The sequence below is a fragment of the Lissotriton helveticus genome, chromosome 8 (assembly GCF_964261635.1).
Source record: "Lissotriton helveticus chromosome 8, aLisHel1.1, whole genome shotgun sequence".
Taxonomy (NCBI): domain Eukaryota; kingdom Metazoa; phylum Chordata; class Amphibia; order Caudata; family Salamandridae; genus Lissotriton; species Lissotriton helveticus.
This window is the reverse complement of record NC_136069.1, coordinates 1,662,328,096-1,662,353,149: the sequence shown is the minus strand read 5'-3', so window position 1 is coordinate 1,662,353,149 and position 25,054 is coordinate 1,662,328,096. Positions and strand designations below refer to the sequence as shown.

The 25,054-nt window shown below is 43.4% G+C and overlaps 1 protein-coding gene across 2 annotated transcripts in view; it reads left to right on the top strand.

The window, feature by feature from the left end:
• Positions 1-25,054, top strand: part of LOC144773609 (transient receptor potential cation channel subfamily M member 2-like) — a 1,291,174-nt gene that overhangs the window by 305,542 nt on the left and 960,578 nt on the right. For both annotated transcript variants that reach the window (XM_078658751.1, XM_078658750.1), the window contains exon 11: positions 24,115-24,236. In XM_078658751.1, coding sequence (XP_078514877.1) covers positions 24,115-24,236 — 122 coding nt within the window. The remainder of the gene's footprint in view (positions 1-24,114; positions 24,237-25,054) is intronic.

Here is a 25,054-nt window from a genome sequence, read left to right as displayed (position 1 = left end):
CATCATGCTTCTCGTGTTTGCGACCAAGGACTAAGGTACTTTTGCTCAGCGTACACTGCATGGGTCCAGTAGTTGACCTGCGCTTCATCGTGGGCGGCTTGAACTCTTGACTTTGTCCCATTCCAGTGTAACCTCTTGTAACCCCCAAAACGATATTTTCTTCTAAGCGCTAGAACGGCATTTATTCTATTAACATTCATATTTCGGCTTTTACCGATTGAAGTTTGGTCATTCCTGGCTTGATGTATCTATAAAGTCATAATCTACTTTACTAAACCTGTGTGGAGTCTTTTTGTGGTGTTTTAATTGTGTTGCTCTGTGTTGTGTTGCACAAAATACTGTATACAGTGTCTCTTTAGATTAGCCTGACTGCTCTGTGCCAAGCTGCCAGAGGGTGAACACAGGTAATCTTTTAGTGTTTTATCTAACTTACCCTGACAAAGATTGTGGTTCCTGATTGTACAGAGTTCATAGTCTGACAACCAAAAACTCAATTTCTAACATCAACTCTCCAGTATGTACTTGGTTACAAGCTTGAGAACATTATCAGTGGCGACCTTCCATTCCACTTCGGAGAAAGGGCAAGGTTTTTCAACCGCCACAGCAGCAATTAAACACATTTCATCTCCAATGTGATAAAAAAAATCTGCTCTTATGTTTCTGCCCCCAGGAATGTGTTAACCACTTGCATGCTAATGACAAGGTGAACTCGTCATGGTGCACAGTTAAGCTGTGCTCATGACAAGGTCAACTCGTCATGTATAAAGGGATTTACAAATATGCAGCACAGCACGGGAAAACCCCTTAGCAGCCAAGTGGTTAAACATTGAATTGGAACTGGAGCAAGTGTGAAGCAAACTTAGCCAATCTGGTATTGCTTTTAGCATTGGTACCACTTAGAATGGAAACCAAGGGCTTGTGATCTGTTTGTAGTACAAAACTCCTTCCCCACAGATAGCATCCTAACTTCTCAATGGCCCACCAGCATGCCAACAACCCTTTCTCAAAACCCGAATATTGCACTTCAGCATCACAGAGGACTCTTGAGGCAAATGCAATGGTGAATTCCTCTTCTTCTGACTTTTGTGTTAAGACAGCCCCCAGCTCAAAGTTATTGGCATCAACAATCAAACTGCATTTGAGGGCAGGATCATATAGTATGAGAGTCCCTACACTTGTCCATTGTCACTTGATCTCTTTAAATGCTGCTTCACAGTCCTCTCACCGTGAAAAATCTATTTTGGCCATAAGCACATTTGAGATAGGTCTAACACTGGGTGGAAACTCTGGGATAAAACTTGAATAAAATACAGAGTCCCAAAAAGGGCTTGACTCCAACCTTGTCAACAGGCAATCATGCTTCAGTAATAGCCCTGATCAATATAAGTTTGGGTTGAACTCTCACTAAAGATCACATAGTTCAGGTATTGAACTGAATCTCTCAGGAGTTCACACATCTCTTTTTAGCACAACTCCCTGATCTCTGAAGATCATGAGGACTTGTCTGAGAATAACATAGTGAGTAGGGCAATCATGGGCACAGATCTTGGAAATTGGTTAAGTTGCTAATTCCTTTAAGCATGATAGTCCTCACCCATTGGAATACCGAACTGGGCAGTGCTAGGCCAAACTGCATACAGCAGTACTGATAGGTACCCCACGAGGAAACAAAAGGTATTAGATGTTGGGATTTTGGTTCCAGTTCTATCTAGTAGTATGCTAATGCTAAATAAAGTTTAGTAAAAAATGCTGCCCCTGAAGTTGGTGACAAAATGTTGTTAATCTTAGGAAGAGGATGAGAATCAACCCATATCTCTCTAGTGAGAGCATGAAGATCGATGCATACTCTCAACCATTTATTATTTTCTCACTAACCACCAAATGAGAGCCAAAGTGAGGATTACAAAGGCTCGATGACCTTTATTAGACAATGCCTCAGGTTCTTTCTGTAAGTAATCCCGGACACTAAAAAGTATCCCTCTCAACCTGTGCTTTGGCTCTTATCTTAGGCTTGAACTCTTATTTACTCTAGCTCACCTGAAAAAAACACTAGGAAACTGGTTCAGCAGCTCTTCAACTGAAATGCTGTTCGTACAACTGCCACTTGTTTTCTTGCTCCAGGCCACAGCACCATACTGGACAGTCCTTGGCGAAACAACCCAAGTATGTTTAACCTTTTAACTGCAACATACCCCAGTAGATCGATTTGGCATCTCTCCTAGGAACCTGGAGATTGATCTAGTGGCAACAGCGGTTGGTTTTCCCAGGTTTGTTGAAACAACTCGTGTGACCTTGGTGATACTTGCACCCGAAGCGACCAACAATCTTAACCTATTGTCTACACAGTGTTCTGGATCCATTGGTCTCACATCACACTCACTCACTACAAGGACCATGTCTTGCACTTCAATGATCAGATCGTCCATATTACTTTCTGTGCCATCACATACCACTTTTCCACTTTGGCAACTTTTGCAAAGTGATCAATTTTGCTACACAGTTTACAGTGTACATGTTTTGCTGGGCATGGTTTTCCCTCTTTTGTGCAAGCCCAGTTCCCACATCTAAAACCTACACCAGACTGGTTAAAAAACATGTGTTGACTGGAGGAATTTGTTGTACTTCTTTTTCCTTTCCAACTATCTTACTTGCATTACGCAGGATTAATATGTTTGTTGGTTCTGTCATTAAGTTCTTTAGCAGATTTGATGGATGTTTCAATGCTTTTTGCAATATAGATAGTATAAGTCATGGAAGGATTACCCATGGAAAGAAGCTTTTGCCTTATTGTTCTACCATGAACGGACTATGTATCAGCTACTCCCTAACATTTTTTAATTGGTTTTCTACCATTAGTTTGCGTAATGTCCATATGTACAAGTCCACATCCTCATTTGTTTTCTGAACTCTCTTGAAAAACGTATGTCTCGAAACTACTAGACTAGAAGGCACATCAGGCTTGTTAACGAGTTTCCTGACTGCCTCCAGAAATTCATCCAGTTCCAAACATTCGATCATTACAAATTCAGGCAAGTGCTTGAATGTGGATCACCCAAGAGAGTGAAGAAGTAGAATATTTTATGTTCTGGTCTGAACCTTGATGTGCCATTTTCCCCAAAATCCATTTCAAAAGCTTCAAACCACTGTCTCCAAGGGATGGGTGGTTCTCCCAGAGTATCCTGGAATGGTGGAGGATGATTAATCAATTGCATTTTGGGTCACAAAATGTATAACTTAAGAAAAAAGACTACTCTATTCAAAAAATGTTTGACACATTGAGAATAATATAAACTATGGTAGTACATATCATTCACAAAACAAAATACGGAACAACTGCAGTCAGATACAACTTGGAAAGCATTGACTAACTGTTAGCTACCAACATACAAGTGCTTTTGAGCTCTTAGTTGGACATACAACCTTTTACAGTGTGTGTAATGCTATTAAAAGCTAAAAATCCGGTGGTGTTTCTAGAAAAAAACAATAAAAGTGTAACCATTCACAGTAGAACCAGTACGATTCTCCAAGGGTGTGCCTGTCAGAGCAACCAGCTAAATCATCAAGGTGAAAAATGAAGGTCTGCTAACGCTTTGAAAGCATAAAAAACCAAATTGCCCAAATGGGGTCCCAGGTGTGCCCATCACTGTGAAAAACACACTGTTGCAGAGAACATTTCCTTAATTTTGTGTCTGACAGTAGAAACACATAGAAATAAGCTGGGCTAAGGTCCGTTGGAGTTGCTGTGGAGACAACATGTTTGATATACTAAAACATTGAGCGCTCACCAATTTCTAAAAATGTCCACCGGTGGGTTTATGTAACCCTTTCAGTGGGCGATTGCGCTTATTCAAGTAATGACAAGTACTCAATTCTACAATAGAGAAACCCCCTAGGCAATGAAAGGTCTACGAAAATCAACAGACCAAATACACTAACCACATGATATAGTTAACTCAGGGAAGACGAGGATAATGTTTAACAAATTTGAATTAAAGAAATTAATTTTTAAAGTCTCATGGCATAATTCATAAAGATAATTACATTTAGACAAATTCTCATCATGGTACGAACACACATCAATGACAATGGGACAAATTACGAAATACCAAAGTTACTGTATATACATAAAATACAAACAACAAATATTTTCTGAGTATACAAATCTTAAAGGACATACATGACAGTGATAAACAAAAGGTGGCTGTTAGATGGATCTTCTCAGCTCGTTTCAGTGCACTCTGCGCCTTCATCAGGAAAGCCACAATTTCTCAAAACTGGTCATGGACCAAATCTGTATGTAGAACAATAAAAAGGGGGCACCCAAAACAGGATGAATGTGTACCACAATCCTTTGCACAGGATACGGATGTGTATGCCTCAAAGGAGTGCTTGTCAATATGGGTAGTTTCAAATGCAAGTAAATCTGATCTGATAAGAATGAAGGAATAATAGTTAAGTTCAGGTAACTCCAAACGGGTAGTTAATCGAATTGATCTCCAAACCATAATGTTAGAATATGCAGTCTTCATAATGCGGGCATATTGATGAATACAGCCCTGCTCTTTGCTTCCAAGACGGAAAAACGGGTCAGGCCGCACACGTGTACCGACAAGCCGGGTGAAATTCTACTGCATTGAGTGCTCTCCAAGGGGAAACATCCTTAACAACAAAGATTTTATAACGACCTACCTGAACAACGAAGCCGGAACCACGACTTTCAAAAACCACAAATTTCCTTAAGCACGACTTCCCTAAACCACGAGTCTCTCCACTACCCTCTGCTCCTGTACAACGTCACTCCTCAGAATTAAGGGAAAATAAGGGGGGTCTCCCTCCCCCCCCCCCCCCCCCCCCCCACAAAAAAGGATAAATAAAAAAAAGCTAATGGTATGCGTTGTCAAAGCATACGAACATAGTATATTTAGATCCGTTTTTTTCCCGAGTGGTTCACGCAAGCAGTATTGTAATTACAATAGTGCCATCTAACGGCCAAACAGAGGTTTAATTTTGTGGTTTAGGAAGTCGTGCTAAAAAAGGTAGTGGTTAAGAATAACTCGTGGTTAGGCTTTCGTGGTTGAGGAAGTTGTGGTTTAGGCAATAGTTGTTTAGACACACAACCCTCTCCAATCTCTTAAAATGGCTACAGTAGTGTAGCTGACGTGAATTTCAGTGGATGTTTGCCCTTGTTCAGCTGCTTTACCCCATGCTGGATATCCACATCAGTGGACTGGTTTCACCCCCAAATCTCCTAGCAATAGCACCAATATAGCTTACATTTGCAATAATTGCGTATTCCAAAAATGATCTGCTCCTCATCGGCCAAATGCTTGGCTGGCTCGGTCTCCTCTTTTTGCTCAGCACCAGCTCATGTCACAGTGTTGACTCGATCTTGGCTGGTAAATGTTACCGGTAGTTCCTCTCCACTCGTTGCCACATATAGTGATGAAGTGGAGGCAACATGGGGTGAAAATGAGGTTTAGCAAGCCATCCATGAAAAAACAGGTCAACAGTCTCATCTGCCTGTTTCCACACCCTATGCATGCTTCGCAAGATCTTCAGATGGCTCCCAGTCAAAATCAGAAGGACCGCCATGCAGGCCCTCTTCACCAGCAGGCTGGACTATGGGAACATAATGTACGTAGGAATTACCCCATGCCTCCTGAAGTGACTACAGTCAATACAAAACTCAGCGGCTTGACCTCCCCCCCCCCCCCCCCCCCCCCCCCCATAACCTCCCCCCTCAAGAAACTACACTGGCTCCCAATCCATAAGACATTCCAGTCTAAGATGTTGACCCATGCATACAAAGCCCTGCACAACGAAGGACCCGCATATATAAAAAAATGCGCCTGACCTTCCATCAACTGACCGGACACCTGTGATCTGCCTCCCTCTTCTTTGTGGACACCCCCTCGATCCATTGAAGCAACAGCGGGGAACACTCCTCACATCTGGCGGCCAAAGCAGGGAAAGACCTTCCCCTACACATCAAGACCGCCTCATCTCTCCAGCAATTCATGAAAGGAATCAAGAACTGCCTTTTCGAATGAACCGATCAGCATGCAGTAGGTAGCCACTCCAGTGCCTTGAGACCCTCACGGGTAACCCCTGATTGAATAATTGATTGGTTTTGTGAGTAGTACACAAAGTAAACCACCCCAGGATGTCCACAGGCACCTTGCCTGAAACTGTCTCGACTTCCCTTAACCTTCAAATTCCACCAACATTCTATAGAATGTCAGCACTTCAAGAACCCAAAGAAGGAACTAGATGAATTGGCACAGTGTTCTAGTGTCACGCTGACAGACACTACACAGAGATTTGCAGATGGACTGCACATAACCTAGGGAAGGATGCTTTCTGGAAGTACGTAAAGGAGTGTTTTATGCTCATTTACCTAATATTTTATGTTTGATCAAGAAATGTAGGTAGAACCATGAAACCATCTAAAAGTGTTCTGTGTTTTAATTAGGTCTCCTGGTTTTCCATTTAAACTGATTTTTACATATAAATACAGACGGAAAACAAGTTTTCCTTTGTCAGTATTTAAATACTAACTGCTGTGCTCCAGCAGGGAGGTGCCTTGCCACGCTCTCTTCCTGATTCTAGGGCTGTGCCTGCCTACAGTAACATAAAACTTTTTGTTGAGGCCCCAGCCATTTCCAGGACTCCGCCATCTCCTGAGTGAGATCTGCACCAGCCATTTCAAAACAAAAGTAGGTGCCCTCGGGGAAGGGGGTGGGGGGGCTGGAGTCAGTGGTGTATGCAGTTTAGGGGGCGGCAAAAGCAGGAATCGAATGCCAGGCCCCGTTGGGCGGCAAAGCTTAGCTACGTCAGTGGAGTGTTGCCGAGTTGGTGGCCGGACTGCAGAGCAGTACACTGTGTGTTTGGTTACAAGAACAATCCGGCCACAAACTCAAAGCCTTGCTACGCCACTGACTGGAATGTTTGCAGTGTTTGTGGCTCGACTGCATAGTTGATGACCACTCCGGTCTCTTCCTTTTTTCCGGGACAAGGTCAATGACCGTGTCCACTTCTGCTGCCCTCTTTCTGTTGCGCTCCTCCTCACTTGTAGAAAACCAGGATTGTTCTTGCCTCTCCTTTCTGCCATTTGTTCCTCTGTGAAATGGATCCAAAAAAAGAAGAAACACTTTCACTGAAAATATCTTTGTCTAACCTTTTTCTACTCCAAAAAGCAGCCTCCTGAGGAGAGAAAAAAGGTTTGGAAATACGAACAATAAATACATAACTGATTAAAACAAGACAGAGTAGTCACAAAGTGGCCAGATTGGTTTTATTTACACCCAAACACATTAGCGCCACCTTACAGAGTTTGCCAGTGTAGTTCTACTTTTCGTTTCATGTCTTTAGCTTTTCAAGCAAAAACGCTCATTGATTTCTGAATAAGGAGTGTAATAGCTTTAAGTTGTATTTCCTATGAGTGTTTGTTTTTTCCCAGTATGTTACTTTTTTTCAGACAGCATGTTACTCTAGTGCATAATTTGATTTGAATTGCTTCCAGGTGTTTATAGCGGGACACAATTGGGTTGTCGCTGAAGGCAGTGTGAGTTTCTCTCAGTGCGGCAGTATGGTGTTCAGTAAGGGAGAGGATGTGGCACTCTGCTGATGACAAACTGCAAGGCTCTGAGACAGATGGCTTGTGATTGCACTTTTAAGTGTATTTGGGACATTTGCAAATGGCAAAGATTTTCGATGAATGTATAGTGTTGACCATTAACAACCGAATGCATGTGTGCATTTAAATTTATTTAAATAAATGTGGAAAGATACATACATGCAGCATAGACTTTTGCTTGTGGCAAAAATGAATGTGGATAAATACAGATAAAGTGCCCTACCCCCCCAAAAAATATGGATAATTACAGATGGAAATGACAAAAAAAGTAAATACCATAACACCGGGAGCCCTAGTTTTAATAAGTCTAAGTGCAGTTCAGAAGGGTAACAACTTATTTTGGAATGAGGATTCTGCACTCGTTTTTCTTGCACAATAACCAAAGTAGCCATGGAGTTGGCTTATGCCTCCCACAACTTACGGATTGCTTTTATTTGAGAGTTTAGATTGTGTCCGAGTGTCTGTTAAATTTCATTTAAGTAAACATTTTGTTCATTAGACCTATAGTTGGCAAACATTCTGCATCACCAGCAGCACTAATCTAGTGAAGTGACAAGTGTTTTTGGCCTAGTTCTTTCATACTATTGTCAGGATAAAAAAACCTTTGTAGTGCTACCCTCCTCTTCTCTGTAAACCTCTCTGCTGGGTATTTTTATTTATTTATTTATTTATTTATACTCTTTTATAGCGCTGGAATTCAACCCCCGAAAGGGTATCTCCGCGCTTACGCTCTACCGAGGGGCCAGGACCTGGTTCTGAACTGTGAAGGAGATGGGGAGAGATTCCTAGCAGGAGACAAATAGAAACGTTTTCAAGGACTTCTTGAAGGATTGGAAATTGGTAGTATTTTTGAGGGCAGAGGGCAGTGGGTTCCATAGGATGGGGCCTTTGTAGGACAGGGCTCGCCCTCCCTGCCTAGCTTTTTTTTTATCCTTGGAACCTGGAGTTGTTGCTGACTGCTGGAGCGCAGGGTGCGACTGGGCTTGTAGGGTATGAATTTTTCTTTTAAATATTTAGGGCCATTGCCAAACAGACATCTGTGAATAGTGCAGCAGATTTTAAATTTTACACGTTGTCTAATTGGCAACCAGTGGAGTTTTGTCAAGAGGGGGAGTGAGGCAGACCTTGGCTGGGCGTTGAGAACTAGTCTCTCAGCGGTGTTCTGGACCATCTGTAGTCTCTGAAGTTGTTCCTCATTGGCTGAGATCAGTAGGCCATTACAGTAGTCCAGTCTACTGATTACCAAGGCCTGAACGAGAGTCTTCCTGTAAGAATCTGATAGGAATGGGAAGACTCGTAACAGTCCAATGACCCGGAAGCAGGATCCTGCTACTTGATTTGTGTGCTCTTTAAGCAGAAGAGTTTTGTCTATCCGCACACCAAGGTTTTTAACAGTCTGTTTGGGGCTTGGTGTTGGTCCTAAATCTGGGGGCCACCATTCTGGGGACTACAAAAGTGTGGCCTCCCCAAACAGCATAACCTCAGTCTTGCCTACATTGCACTGGAGGCAATTTGTGGCCATCCAGTCAGATATTGCCCTCTTTCCGTCTGCAAAAGATTTTTGTATTGCGGGCGTTAGGGTTTTAAAGGGGAACAAAAGCTGAGTGTCGTCAGCGTACGACACAGGGGTGAACCCATAAGATCTTACAACGTCCGCCAAGGGGGCCACATACACGTTAAAGAGTGTGGGGCTTAGGCATGAGCCCTGTGGCACTCCCTTGGTGAGCTCCCTTGAGATGGAATGATGAGAGCCCAATCTGACCTTGTTGTCGATCCGAAAGAAATCTTTGCAGCCAGGAGAGAGCCGCACCTTCTATTCCCATCTCCCTCAGACGATCGAGAAGTATCTCATGAGACAGTGTCGAAGGCAGCGGATAAATCTAACAGCACTAGAATCATGGAGTCTCCTCCATCCAGTGACATCTTGATGTTATCGGTCACTGAGAGGAGGGCAGATTCTGTGCTGTGATTGGGCCTAAATCCAGATTGAGAAGAATCTAGGCCCTCCGCTGCCTCGATGTATTTGGACAAGTGAGTGTTTACGTGTCTCTCGGTCATCTTGATGAGAAGAGGTAAGAGGGAGATGGGTCGGAGGTTAGGGAGATCGGTCCATGGAATTGCTGCGTCCTTTCGGATAGGGTTCACCACTGCTTTTTTCCATTCTGTGGGCACAGATCCTTCCCTGAGAGAATGGTTAATCAGTGTTTGGATGTGGGGCCCAAGCAGATTTTGCAGGGAAGCAGTTATTTTGGCTGATAGAAAGTCATCTGGAGATCCAGATTTTATGTGGCTCAAGAGGGAGGTGAGATCTGAATCATTGACTGTTGGAAATGTCGTAAGTGTGGTTTTTCTCCGTGTGGGCAGAGTAGGAGGAGAGAGAATTGTTACTTTTTTGATTGGAGGCCTGTAAGATTTTATCATAAATCAAGTTGATTTTATTTTCGAAGAACAAAGATTTCGTCGCATAATTTTTGGGAGAAGTCGTCGGGGCTTTTGCATGCGATGGGTTTTACAAACTCCTGGAGAATTTTAAATAACTCCTTAGATCGGTTACCCGCTTCTGCAAGTTGTTGGGAGAGGCTATTCCTCCGAGCAAGTTTAATATTTTTATAATATTTAGTCTGGGTCTCATGATGTGCTTTCTTGTTTACTTCAGTTCGTGTTTTTCTCCATTTCTTTTCTAACCTCCTACATTTTTGTTTCTCTGTTCTAAGCTCATCAGTGTACCATATTTCCTGTTTGGTAGCAGGGTATTGTTTGTGTAGCTTTAGAGGTGCTATTTTGTCAATTGCTTCTGTAAGAGTTGTTGAATTTGGTCAGTGCGGTCTCTACACTATCAGTCTCAGTGGGGATGGGCTGCTTCCATTCCTTTTGCAATTCCTCTACGGTGACTTTGTGCCACTGTCGGCGCCAGACAGGTGGAAGAGTTTATGAGGGCTTATCCGCCTTGGATATTCCACAATGAAGTGGTCGGACCAAATTATTTGAACCGGGGGAAGACATTGTACTTTGGAGAAATTAGTAAATAGCAGATCTAGGAGGTGACCTCCTATATGGGTGGGTTCATGGTTTTGCAGCATCAAACCAAGGGAGGATAAATCTGAAACCAGAGAAATTTTTCTGGATGTCCAGAATTATCAGCGTGAATATTAAAGTCGCCGAGAAGGAAAGTCTTCCTTTGCTTTAAAATGTGGGGCCAGGAGTTCCAGTAGTGCAAGGGAGAAACCTGTAGTGGGCCCCGGTGGGCGATAGACTAAGGCTCCTTTCCAGAATCTGTTTGTGGCATAATGCATTTTAAAAATTAATATCTCAAGGAGCGGGCTGTACTTTTGTTCTAGTATTGTGATCTTCAGGTGTTCTTTATGCATGATGGCAAGGCCACACCTGTTTTCTCTGGGCGGTCAAAATGGACAAACTTATAGCCCAGAGGAACCCCCACGGCTATAGCAGGGACCGTATGGGGTTTCAACCAAGTTTCCGTTAGGAAGCAAAGGTCGGGTTGTATTGTATGTGCAAGGTCCCATACTTCTAGTTGGTGTTTAGGTAGGGAGCGGACATTTAAGAGGAGGCACTTTGTAACTTTTGTCCCTTTGGGTGAGGTTTGTTCCCTTTTATCGGACATCTCAGTATAGAGTTTGGTGTGTGAAGCTTGAAACTTGCAATAAATGCAAGAGAAAGGGCCCTCGGGGCACGGCCAGGAGTCTCTGGAGCATCCTGTGAGAGGGGTTGGTCTGAGATGTAACAGAGTTTGCGCCGTATACCTGATGTGAGGGGTCCTTACAGGAATGGTAGGCATAGATGTCGGGCCCCTGGTCCCATCCTGTCTCGGACGGGCGCAGACGGGCTGGACTTAGGCGCGACTTCGGTGCGCAGGCTGACCGCGTCCGCTGATCGCGGAGGGAGACGCACCGGGTTAAATAGGGGAGGGACTGAAAGGCGAAGCCCTCGTGACCCTAGCAGCCAATCAGGCAAGAGACGGGCTATTCGCCGGCGCCCTCCACAACAAACGGGAGATCCCACGGTGGAACGGGGCGCTGGCAAGAAGGTATAAGGTACAGTTAAAGTATTTAAAAACTCAGTGCAAATCATAGTAAGCCCGATTTAAAAGATGGCGATTTAGCAGCTTTATTAATGTTCAATGCCACATCGTTATCATGCAGCCTAAAAAAATCAAAATAACATTCGCTCATCAGAATGCTATTGCAATTATCAAGTGGCATCCAGGAATAGCACCGGCACCATCAGTTAAGTTAGTTATGAGGAGGACACCCTCCACAGTTCTTTCTGGTCAGGTCTTACTATACACCTCTCTAGCGTGGGCTTCAATCTGCCAAATGCCAAGGGGAGTAGAAGTGCTATCACAAAACCACCATGTGACCCAATAACTTCACAGGAAGTGACACCATATGATCTGTGACACTGCATATTCCCAAGAAGTAAGGTCACATGACCGTAATCACGATGAAATTACAATAATTGTAATTAAGAAGTCTTCTAACTGCAAAATTAAATAATAGAACAGGTTATGAACACAAATATGTTTATTTTATATACCACTTACATTTTAAGAGGATATCATTCATAGGAACATTACACACAATACAGATCTGCAAAAATGTTTAAATGTGTATATTTTATTTCATTTTTTAATTCAGGATGCTGTACATTGCGGTTTCTAGGATATGAATTTACCTTAAAAACAAATGTAAGAAAAGAGGCGTTTGGCAAAACAGGAACAATTTGGTTAATTGTTTGGACACCCATAGTGGGATCCACTGAAAGATACTATGTAACCAGTCCTCCTGCGGGCAACCTCCTTTTTTGTCTGCTTTCAGACGGTGCAGTTCCTGGATGGCACAAGCTAATGTCTAATTGTCCATGTCATTTCCAGGAATAAAAGTACAACAGGAAGCACCAGTCTTGGCTCACACCTCACCCTCCACCCCGGTCATCAAGTGGGCTTCAATCTGCCAAATGCCAAGGGGAGTGGAAGTGCGATCACAAAACCACCATTCCTTTAAAGGGGATGGTTTTCAGTTCTTCCCTGATACCGCTTAGGCTGAGCTCAGTTTCGTTAATCCTCTTCAGCAACTCCCACCTGGTTATTTGCACCCAGTGGACGTTTGCCTTTGTTTACATGCTGAAAAAGGGTATTGAGCCTCCCAGCATTTACTTGAAGCTTTGTGGACAGTCTAAATTCTTCTGGAGTGTCATTATTCTGAGTCCAGCCAAAATAACCTGCAGTTCTTCTCCTTCGGGCCTGATGCAACAGTTGTTTTCCTCTGTAACAAATGTTCAGACAACTCATACAGATCTCCTCCAAGGATGACCGGGGTTGGAGTGTGTATGGTCATGAGGGTGCAGATCCCCCACCATCCGGGGCTGAGCTGGGTGTAGGCAAGTTTGTCACATTGCCAATAGAAATCTATCAACATGGAGGTGCACCAATGCAGGTAGGTACATACAGTATCATGCCAAAGTTATCATTATTGCCCAACGGTATGGTTCCTTTGCCTCTAAAACATAAAGAGTACAGTGTAAGTTGCCTGTTCCCATTCAACCATGTGTACTTAATAATCTTGGTATACCAGATTTCCTGGCATGGGGTGTCAGTGCTAGCATTGGACACCTCCCCTGGGACTCATTTCTCCCTGCATGATTGAGATGAGAGGCCCTGCACTGGAATTCCATGTCTAGTGTCCACTTGTCATTCAAGAAGGTGGACCCACAGATTTTAAGGGCCATAGTGGGACTGCAGGGGTGGATGTATTTGTGCAGTGGTCTTGAAACCTTAACCGCATGCGTGCGGCGGCTTTTCCCGCTGTACGCGGCGGTTTTTAAAAACGCGCGTTACATGACGACGAGCATAGCTCGTCATCAGCGTGCGAGCAGCACAACTCATGACGAGCTGAGCTAGTCATGAGCGGGGAAGGGGTTAAGTAACCTCTTTTTTACGAAGTCCGGGGCCAAACTGTTTCCTCCCCATATGGTGCCCCTTCTGCGCATCCTGTCTACCTCGGACTGGGTGTTGCTGGGCTAGGTGAAGAGATACATTGTAGTGGGGGTTGGTCCCATATCGGGTGATGTTTACTAGTGCCCTAGGGGGTTCTCCTATAAGGGGTTGGATCTTCACCCTGCTCCTACATAAGTACAGATGAACCAGGCACTTTGCTCTTTCAGGGGCTATCTCCTAGGATAGTTAAACCCTGTCTGCATCTATGGCGTGGGGGTATCAATGAACATATATAACATAACCTATTCGGAGTTTGTGTGCCTACGGCGGTTATGTGTTGATACCAGGCATTACGTAGGTGTGCACTGTGTAGTGCGTGAGGAATACTAGTGTTTGGTTCTGTGTACACGTATGTGAGGTGAGAGGCCACTGCACATGTGTTGCAAGTATATAGAAGCAAAATGTACAAGATTAGGCATACGTCTAGCTACGGGGGAATTGAGTGCATACCGACTAAATAGAGCATGTACCAAAATACATAACTTAAAAAACAGTTGTAGGCTCAAGGCTCATATTCGGTATGGTGTGTGTTATCTGGGTGCCCAAGGGTGTCTTGGTGCAGTGCAAACAGTTTTTGAAAGGGTTTTTGCAAAAGTCAATGTAACGGTCGGCCACTTTAAAGTGTTAGTGCACTTAAACCTCGATCACTGACCAGTAGGATAAAAGGTTCGGTTTGTAGCTGAAGTTAGAAAAAACATATTGTTAGGCAGTTGTCTGGAAAATGCCTGCATTTATATTTTACTGATGGGCTCGATGGTATAACTATGGGCAAATTATTCCTCATGGGGTACTAAAAAGGAAGTGCTAAGGTTTTAGGAGGATTGTGAGCTTTAAACGGTTTTAAGAGGTGCTTGAATTTTGGGGGAGTAGTGAGTTATAAACCGTTTTAGTGCTCTCTGTACTTTGGGTTTCCCCCTCTCCTAGCTACATTGGGGACCGTATTATTTTCCTGTGGGTTGCTCCATTTAAAGATGTGATGCTTTGATTGGAGCAGGGGTGTCCTTTTGACCTGCACGTGCTGCGTGCAATTGTGAAGGGAAGTGGATGTTTGGATTTAAAGTTAATGTTCAGTTGAACCGTGCTTGTCCCTTGGTTCTCCACACCTGGCGTGGAATGAGGTTTTTCTCTAAATGGTTAGTAACTGGTTTATGCCCTTCTTATGTAAGGATCGAGAATATTTGGGCTGTTTTTAAGCCGTTTTGTGCAGGTCCCAGTTGGTGGTTACCTGTGTTTTTGGGCGATGCAAATTTTAACAAGGGATACTGGAGGTGGCCAGAAGGTTGTGTGTGGACCCCTCTTGGAAACTGCAGGGAAATGGCTAGAACTGTTTGTTTTCTGTGTCTTCTCAGCAAGAGTAAGATCTTGTCCTTTTCCCTGGGTGTGTGATCAGTCAACCTTGTCCTGGGTACCAACAGCAGTAGAATGCAAATTCTAATGTGGACTCCCAGTTGACATACCATGGCCGTCCTGAAGGCTGGTGGTAGTAGCAGGTGAGTAAATGTGACTGAGTGGTATAAAAGGAATAAGTAATTTTGGGGGATGGTATTGTACTTATGGTGCATTTGTACCCTCTGATTACGCTAGGGCACTGCCATCCAAGAATGTCACCCCACCTTGCTGTGGGTTTGGTCCCTAAGGGACTGAACTTTCAGTCTGTTGCAGTGAGTGGTCTGTAATCAGGGTGGATTCAGCTAGATTTCCTTGAAGCTGATTGTGTGATACATGTGCGTTCGGAGCTTGGTTTTGGGGGTGGATGCTTTGTGGGGGATGTCCTGGCAGTATCCTATTCTGATGGTGGTACATTTTTAGATGTCACCGGTCAGCCCTGTGACCCATGCGGTCACAATAGTTGCACACTACAAGGCCGGTTTGGAACCTGCCTCCCTGATCTCGGCCACTAGGATTGGTCGGACACCCTCTGGGGTCCATAAGTGGAGCTCCCTTTGAGACCGGTGCTGTCTGAACGTTTGCAGCTAATGCACCCCCTCTATGGTGGTCTTTTTCAGCTTACGTTGGTCCAGTTTGGCGGTGTCTCTTTGGGCCTGCTCTTGCTTCTACCTGTCCTTCTCCTGTGTCTTCCGGTTTTAGTGTAGTAGGTGGGCCTGTAGTTTCCTGCTAAGGTTTGGTATCCAGCCCTACTACACTATCTAATCTAGTCAGAATCTCAGTGGGTAGTCCTCTCTTGGATATTGTAGAAGAATGCAACCTGGGGACCAGTGTCAGTCCAGGGCTGTCCTGTCTTCTGCGCCCCATCGTTCTCTCATCCTGTCTAGGAATTCGGCCACATTCTCCCCGGTTTTATGCTCTCTGCCATCAGTCCTCCTATGTCTGGGAATTCAGGGAATATCCCCCTTTGCGCCATGCAAATCTTGTCTAATTTAGTTAAATGCAGCCCCATCATGATCGGTGTTGATAAGTGGAAATGTGGGCTTTGGGGAACACCATGTCGATGTGCCCCCCTATTGAGACTGCTGAGCAGATTTTTGATGTCACCTAAAGACAAGTTTATGCCTGCTGTTTTTTTCAAAGCATGAGATCCATTTTCCTGCCCCATCCATTGGGCCAGTTTATACCCGAGCCCTTCTTTGTCCATCTGTGCAAAGGCACATCAATGGTTCCTGCTGCACCTTTCTGTAGTAGCGGGCAAATCCTGGCATGGGAAGCTCTATCCGTTTCTCCCCAACGTATCACTCCCATCGTCTTAAGAACTCCTGCATGTAGGGGTAGTTCCATTTTGGCTCTTCCCTTCCATTCTGAATGCAGTCTTCCTTAATGGTCATGTCTTCGGGCATTGAAGGATCCCTCTTCTGGTCACGAACGATCATACTCTTGGCCGTCCGTTCGGTCCAGCTGGCTAGTAGATGAAAGGAAGGTCACACAAAGGCCTCGCCCTTTCCCTATGGATACTATTTCTCTATGGGTTGGTCTGTCTGACCAGCGCATTAAGGAGTGAGTCAATTGCACTTTATTCGATTATTTTAAAATCATAAAAGTATGCTATACATTGATTTTTGATCAAACACAATTTTTTAAAAAAAAAGATTAATAAAAAGTTATTAAAAGCAGGGATTCAATATATACACGTCTTCAGCGGTGATCAAGGTAACTATACAACGAAATTATTTACAATTCCATAATTTTTAGAACCACTGCGAATTGTGCAAATCTATCAAATTTTACACAATTTTATACATTGAAATTGCTACAGATCTATTTACAGTACTATTTACAGTCATTCTATTTCCATTTTACATCCATGGGAAGTGTGCAAACCTTGCGAGATTCATAAAGTAGCTTTTGCTAAAGGTCAGGTATTGAAAAACTAGTTGCCTAGAAATATTTCGATCAATCGTCAATTTCCATATTATACGGCACAAGTTGGCCGAACTCTCTTTTGCCTGGACCGAATTGACATTATCAGGAAATTGGCTACCCCATATATTACTAGTGGTGACTCCATTAGCTGCAGGAACAATAAAGCCTGTTTAACTTGGATAAACTCTTGATCTTTCAGTATTGGCTTGATAAACTTCTCCCTGCCACTCTTAAAGAAGGGACAAAAGAACACAAAATGCAATAAGTCCTGGTCAGAAAAATCATCACATTTGCAGGGAGCATTCTCGTGAGGCTTACACCACTTATCATATTCACCCAGCAGAAAGTGAGCTTGATTAAAGCAAAATTTTGTAAGGAGCCACCGATGGTATGGTTTATTAACTATCGTCAAGTACGGTTGAATAGATAACGATGTAATCATCATATAGTGAGATCTTACAGTTGGCTTCATTATTTCGCTTAACTCTTTCTGCTTCCCTTTTCTTTATAAAGTGGATCTTGACCCATTTGATGTCTTCTCTTATTAGGCCTTCAGGTTTTGTATATAGATCAGGGCGGCCCAGATATTCTGCAGTTGTTTTGATATGTTAGCCACCCGATCGCAGCTACATTGTCCCGCCCCATACAATCCCTAATGATCTTATGATTTAAAGTTAAGTCTGGATTAAGCCATGTTTTAATCCATGACAAGAGTGGGGCCATGGACAGCGTGTCTTCAATATACCCCATCCCCAATTCCATATAGATTGCGAAGGCTGGGGAAGGCCCATAAGGGATCGCAAGAATATATTCTCCTCTTTTTGTATATGAGCCATGTTTTTAAAACCCCATATCGAGGCCCCGTACCTGGCAATGGCCAGGGATTTGGCTCTATAGATGGACAATATAGCCTCGGCCGGTTTGCCACCCAGTCGTTTTGTGAAACCCAGGATAGCGGCCGCCGATCTCTTTACTGCCACTGCTTTGCTCGAGATTTGTGGTGCCCACGTCCTTTTCTCATCAAACACCACTCCTAGGTAGGTGAAAACTTTGACTTTGGAAAGCACAGAGCCATTACAGGAGAGGGGTTTAATACTATTCTTGCGTTTGCCCACTGCCATTACATGTGATTTCTCTATATTTACTAATAGATCCAGGTCTTGCATAAAAGCCCCAAAGGTATTTAATAGATGTTGTAAGCCATTTGGGGTTCTCGACAACAATACCGTATCATCGGCATATATTAGGACCGGCATCAAGGAGCCACCCATACGCGGTACATCAGTAGAGGCAGCTTCCAGGGACTTTCCTAATGAATTAATATAAAGGGAAAAAAGCATGGGGGCCAAGATGCACCCTTGGCGCACCCCCCTTCCTGATTTAAAAAATGCTGTACAATTACCCTCTTGAGACATGCGAATAGTCGCCCTCAGATCACTATGGAGTTGCGCCAAAAAATTCACAAGTGCTCGATCCAGTCCCCTTTCAAGGAGTATTGTCCACAGCCTTGACCTATTAACTGGGTCAAAGGCTGTGGACAAGTCCATGAATGCCGGGTACATCATCCCCTTTGATGCTACTGTATATTTCCTCAGAGTAAGATGTAAATTTAGGCATTGATCTTCAGTGCCTCTGCCAGATCGAAAGCCATACTGAGCCTCACACAGAATATCTTTATTAGTGGCCCAGGCTGAGATTCTTTCTAGTATAACCTTACCTAGGATTTTAAAAGTAGAATCTAACCGAGATATGGGCCTATAGCATCTTGGGTCCCCCCTTTGACCCTTCTTAAAGATGGGGATTATAATGGATTGTGACCAGGTTGTTGGGGCTCTTGTCTTATCAATACTAACTACATTAAAGACGTTAGCGAGGACCACTGACCACATACCCGAGTTTGCTTTAAACATGTCGGCTGGTACTCCGTCTGGGCCAGGGGCCTTCTGGCCCGCCTTGTCCTCAATTGCCTTCTGAACCTCCTTTATAGAAAATCCAGGTAGAATGTCATGCGTGTTAATCACAATTGGGTCTATGGGGCCTAGCTCGAGGTTACTGCCATAAATCTTTTGGAAATGATCCAACCAGTCATGTTCGGGGATATTTACCTCTAGTGGCGCATTTTCTTTCCCATTAAATAAGGGAGTGTTAACAATAGTCCAGAATTTAGCGCTATCCCTCAGAGTAGCCTTCTCGTACAAGTCATCCCATGCCTGTCTTTTTATTTCATTTTTTCTCCTTAAAATATTCAAATTATACTTTTTCCTAGGCCTGACCACCTCTAGTCTATCTCGGGGTATCTTTTTCAATGCTTTATGTAATTCTCTATGGGTTTTGGTGCATTCGTTATCAAACCACCCCTTTACCTTTTTCTCCCTGCTTTTCGATTTGCATTTTAAATCATCCGCTACTTGGCGGCAGATGGTTTCGATTGACAAAATTATATTCCCCTCAAATTTAAGTGGTTCCCTACATATGTTAATTTCTTTACCCACTTTTAGATTTAAGGAATAAAAAAATCTTCTGGGATGATTTTGCTCCATTTAACCCGTCTCACCTGGTCCCTAGCAACTAAGTCTGTAGGTATTTCTGCTTTGGTTATTTTATTAAATAAAAACAGGTTGTTGTTTTCTACTTCTAACACAACAGGATTATGATCACTGAATGTAATATGAATAGCATTATAAAAGATAACATTATGTAACATGCCCGGAGAGATGAATATATAATCAATACTAGTATTGCTGTCCTTAGCACTGTAAGTTGGGACCCTTTCATTGATATCAAAGAACTCTGGTTCAAATACATCATTCTCAAGAAGAAGTTCTTCTAGGGCAGACCCCTTTGCAGAATGTTCAAAGTGTGAAAGTGGCATCATATCTATATTTGCAGTATCTCTTAACTGGCAATTCTGTTGACATAAATGTATGTTAAAATCCCCCATCAGGGTGAAATATACAAAAGTGGTTTGACCCTCTTTATAATTACACAAAAACTCTGTCAAGGAGTTGATGATTTCATTTACAGCTATGCTTTGTATGGCATTATAAAAGTTAATATAAACACATTTAGAATTGTTAGACATTGTAACTTCCAAAACTAGATAGTTTTGGGATGGTGTGTTTAATACTTTTACAGTGCCCCTCACATTGACTGATATTAGAAACAGCAACCCTCCTTTATTTCGACCTGAGCTCGATGTCTGGGCAGCTAAAAAATAAGATGTATATCCATCTAACCAGAAATCACAATCCCTATCCCACGTTTCCTGTAGGGCCACCACATCATATTCTTTTAACAAATCCAACCATCTTGTATCACCCCTTTTAGAGCGTATGCCTGCGATGTTCCAGCTCATCATTTTCACATTATTACCCTTTTCATCTCCTGTCTGACCAGCGCATTAAGGAGGAACGGTGGATGTTCTCGTTGTTGCTCACCTTGTGTGCACTAGGGTGCCACGCTGCTCCTGTGTCTCAATTGTGCCCGTGCCAGACTTTCCTCACTACCTATTTCCTACGTCAATGGTCAGGTGATGTGCGTGACTTGGTAAGGGGCCTTCCTGCCTCCTCATCTCCAAGTGGGGCCTAGCTCATGCCCCCTTCGGGGGGCAGTTATCGCCCCCGCTGGGCTTCCCAGGTAAGAGCTCGCTCTCTCTCTCCATCCTTCACGCTCACCTTTCCTCTAGCTCCCACCTGGATTGCCTCATTCTTTCAGTGCTATATGCTGTTCTTCTAAGCAATATCCTGGCCTCACCCTCACTCGCTGATGCTTCCTCCATGCCATAGGCCTGCCTGGGTGGAGTGCAGCCCGTTGGTCCCCTTTAGGAGTCGGACTTTGCGGGTCTGGTGTTTCTTTCTTTCCCTCCACTGGCTGAATCCTCTTCCAGCAAGGCCATAAAACTCCCTCTGACCTTATGGTGCATGGTTGGGTGTTCAGGAGTTAGTGCTCCCTGTTCGGTTCAGGTCTGATGGGTCGCAACTGATGGGTGAGGGGTCGAGCCCCGAAAAGGCTTGACACCGGACTAAGACTGGGCTGACTGTGTCTGGGCTGATGCGCCCTGTGATCCTCTTCCCACCAGATGGCTTGCTACCCCAGGGAAGGCCCAGCAGCCTCCTTGACTTGTGGATTGGTGTAAACCAGCGTTGCTGCGACTGGGATGGTCTGCATCAGTGAGAGCACATCCCTGCCAGTGTATGGTGAGGGGGAGGTGTAGATGCCTTACTTACAGAATCGGGAATAGTCTTATAGGCTGGGATCACCTCTAAGATGGCCCACAGTTCTAGTAGGGCCACCCGCTTAGCTTATTTTATATCCCGTATACCTGGTCTGTATACCTGGTCTGTATGAGTTTTTGTATGTTCTATGGTGTTGGTGTCAAATGTTTGCCCTCAAGCCTTGGACATGCCACTCGCGGAAGTGTTTCTTTAGCTTCCTAGCCTGGGTGGGTAACCTCACTTGGATATGGCTTAGGGGAGTTTCTATGATTGATTAGGGAACTTGTTTTAAGAATTGTGTAAATTTGAATTTGTCTTGAGAATCTTTAAATAATTACAAATTCTACTCTAATTTTAAGGGAACAGTGTACACAGGGTGGTACAAAAAACATTCTACGGAGTATGTGCTCTATAAAAAATCAATGCATTGAAAAAGGACATTTAACACTGAACAAAAGATGAATACAATGAAATTATAACAACCTGAAACAGAATGCAATTGTTAGTTTAGAACAGTACGAGTTGATTTGTAGCACTGCACTAGAAAAACGTTAAAATCTGATCTGGACAAAATTGGTTATTTCACAAAGCAGAGACTTACTAACATGACATAACATTTAAATTTTAACAGTTAGTACATTTACAAAACATGACAGCACTGCAACATCAATAAATGCATAAAATGGAAACAAACCTAAGAGACTAGGAGAAAGAAGTTCACAGAAAAAAATGATTACTTTGTCCAAAAAACCATAGCCCCTTCCTAGCGCCTGCGGGCCAAGGAGAGTGGGTGCTCTGTGTATTATGCATAGCTAAGTGAGCCTGATAGTATGTTACTTGCTTCAGTGGATGAAGGTAGCTGTGCTTTGTGTGAAAAAAGGAATAACCTGACACTTGTCAGCCGTCTGTGGCCAGACACAAAAGTCTGACTTTTCCCTAGCATTATGAATTATACCCTATGTCACACCCATGGGTAGTGCGTGCTGACAGCCTGACGCCCAGTGCCCCAAGTGCAAAAAATCCACCTTTCACAGGAATTTCTAAGAAAACCAATTTGACTGAAAAATAAGGTTGAGGTGGTGATTCTATTTAACACACCAAGTATCTGGGGTGTACAGTTGTGTAACGCCCAACTGTTCAAGCTAAAAAGTAATACTATATTACGCACCAAGGGTCAGGGGTTTACTGTTGTGCCCAACTGTTCAAGCTAAAAAAAAAACTATAGCTACTCTCACCTTTCTCTAGTGTGCTTCCTGTGGAAAAATGATCTAGGCGATTTTCCTAGTTTTCCATATGCCACATGCTGGGACTAAGGATCAGATGTAGTCTCCTATCCTTGTGACGGCGGCCTCCGGATGGTCCTCCACCCTGCGTATTCAGCAGAGCTTCTAATCAATTATGGCATAGGGTCACTGATCTTGTTTGCGCAGATAAATCAGTTCAAGCAGGGGTCCTTGTCCTCCGGCAGCAGTAAGGCTCGTTAAACCAATCTCTCCTGGCTGGCTCGACAAAATGTTTCTTGGATATAAATTTATCTTAAAGAAATGGAAAAACAAAAGTCATTTGGCACAGCAGGAACAAGTTGGTTCAATTAAACGCTGCGCGCTGCTGCCCGGAGAGTCCTGACAGACTGTGTCTGAGGAAAGCCTCTTGATACACAAAGTTTTGGCTGCAATTATATACATCTCGTGAGGTACAATAAAAGTGATTTCTACATTTCTGAAAAGCACCTCAGTCCTAAATTAACAAGCTCATGCATCAGATAAGGACACATTTGTCTCTCTACCTCGGGAGAGCTAGTGTGGGCCAGTGTGTATGTATCCAGTAACCGGCATGAAAAGCGCATGATCACTATGTGTTTTATGCATGTCTTGTCCTGATTGGCTGAGTGGATCTATCTACGTGTGGCATTTAGCTTTGTGGTATTGGTGGGGAACGTGAGCCTTTGGCCAAACAAGTTTTATTGGGGCCATTTGCCTCCGACCTGTTTGTGGTGCATCTGTCTATCTGGGATCAATCCGGGTTTTCCCGTTGGTGCGCGTTTGTCTTTGGGATAAGAGCAACCCCACCTGTGACCTGTTATGCAATAGACGTGGATGTAGGTTGCAGAACCTGCCTGACCACGTATCTGTGATTCGGGTATGATGGGGAGGTCACCTCTAGTAAATCCAACAGCAATGATGAGAGTTCACTTGAACTCCTAAATATTACATGGCGGTCACTGGTATCATTTTTCATCAACATTCTCAATATTGTGCCTACAGTTGTCACAGCGTACATCAATATTGTCTTTATTGATATTGACATTGTTATGCATTTCTAAATCATGGCGTACATCAACATTGCTTTAACTGATAACATTGTAATTCGTGCATAGATTATGGCATATATTGACATTGCTACTGCCGGTATCGTCGCTGTTGTGCAGGCATAGAATATATACATTGACATTGCAGTTATGGGTATTGACATTGTAATGCGGTCACAGGTTATGGCATACATTGACATCGCATTTATTGGTATTACCGTTGTTGGGCCTGCACATATCATGACATTCATTTACATCCTATTTACCCATTCCAGTATTGCATTCATATATTTCTTTCTTTTACAGTGTCAAGAGCTGAATGCCACAATTACCACCCGGAGCTGCAGAAAGTAAACAGTCCATATCACATCACTGTTTACCTTCAGTTCTTGACATTGCCTTTGGCACTTCTGTGGCTAGGGGTCACAAAGGAAATGCCAGCAGTCATAGCTGCAACCTGTCAACCCCTAAATGATTTATATGCTTGTTAGGCATTTCATATTGATCAGACACTTCCTAGATATTTACTTAATGGATATATGCTGCTGCTGCATGCATGCATGCAAATGTCTGTACCCAAACTAGTGTCACTAGCATGTCAACCTGTAGGTCACTTGTTTCTTTGCAGCATCACAAAGCATGGATTACAAGGGGCATGAGAACTGGGCCTACCAGCTCAAACTGGCTGTGGTATGGAACCGCCTGGATATAGCAAAGAGCGGCATCTTCAACAGTGAATGGAGCTGGAAGGTAAGAGGAGCTCAAAGATTTTTAATTGTCGCTGCACCTTCTTAGAGACACTTATGTCTATGTGGATGTCACCTGAGCTGATCAGATAGCAAAACAACCAATCCGTAATCCTAATAATCATGTCATTAAGCAGTATCTTCTTCAGGAGTTTCTACATTGTGTGGTCACTCGTCGCTATTAATGACACTGTAATGTATAACATCTACAGCTGTTATCTCTGTTCTTTGTTCAGTCAGTGATAGCTAGTTCTGATGACATTGTGCCACCATGTAGCGGTTATTGATATCTCTTGATCTGTGTATCTGGTCATTGATTGATGGTGAGTCTTGTGTATGATTTTGTGGGTGATCTGATGCTGGAAGTCGTATCTCTGTGTTGGATCACTGGTATGGTACTTCAGCTGCTTGTCTCTAGCATCATTGCCTTTGGTTACTAGCTGCTAAGCCTGGTTATATTATCACTGTACAATAGCTGCTGCTAGAGTCTCATATCTCGGGTTACTGAGGCCTGGTTGTAGTTGTAATTAAATTGTGCGTTTATTTGCTGCTAGAGCCTCTTATCTGACTGCTGTCTTGGCTTTCATGGCATATACTGGCATTCTTTCTCTTTTAGAGGAGTCATAAATGGGCATGATTGCTTCTTTTATTATCCTACCTAGAACGTCCCTCTAAGGTTTTTTTTTAATTCTGTCTCCTACCTATAACGTCCCTGTAACGTTTCATTTTTAGAATACATTTTCTAAGGTTTTTTAATGGTATTTCCTAACTCTAACGTCTCTGTAACCTTTGTTTTTTTTCCAGTGGATTTCTAGGATTTTT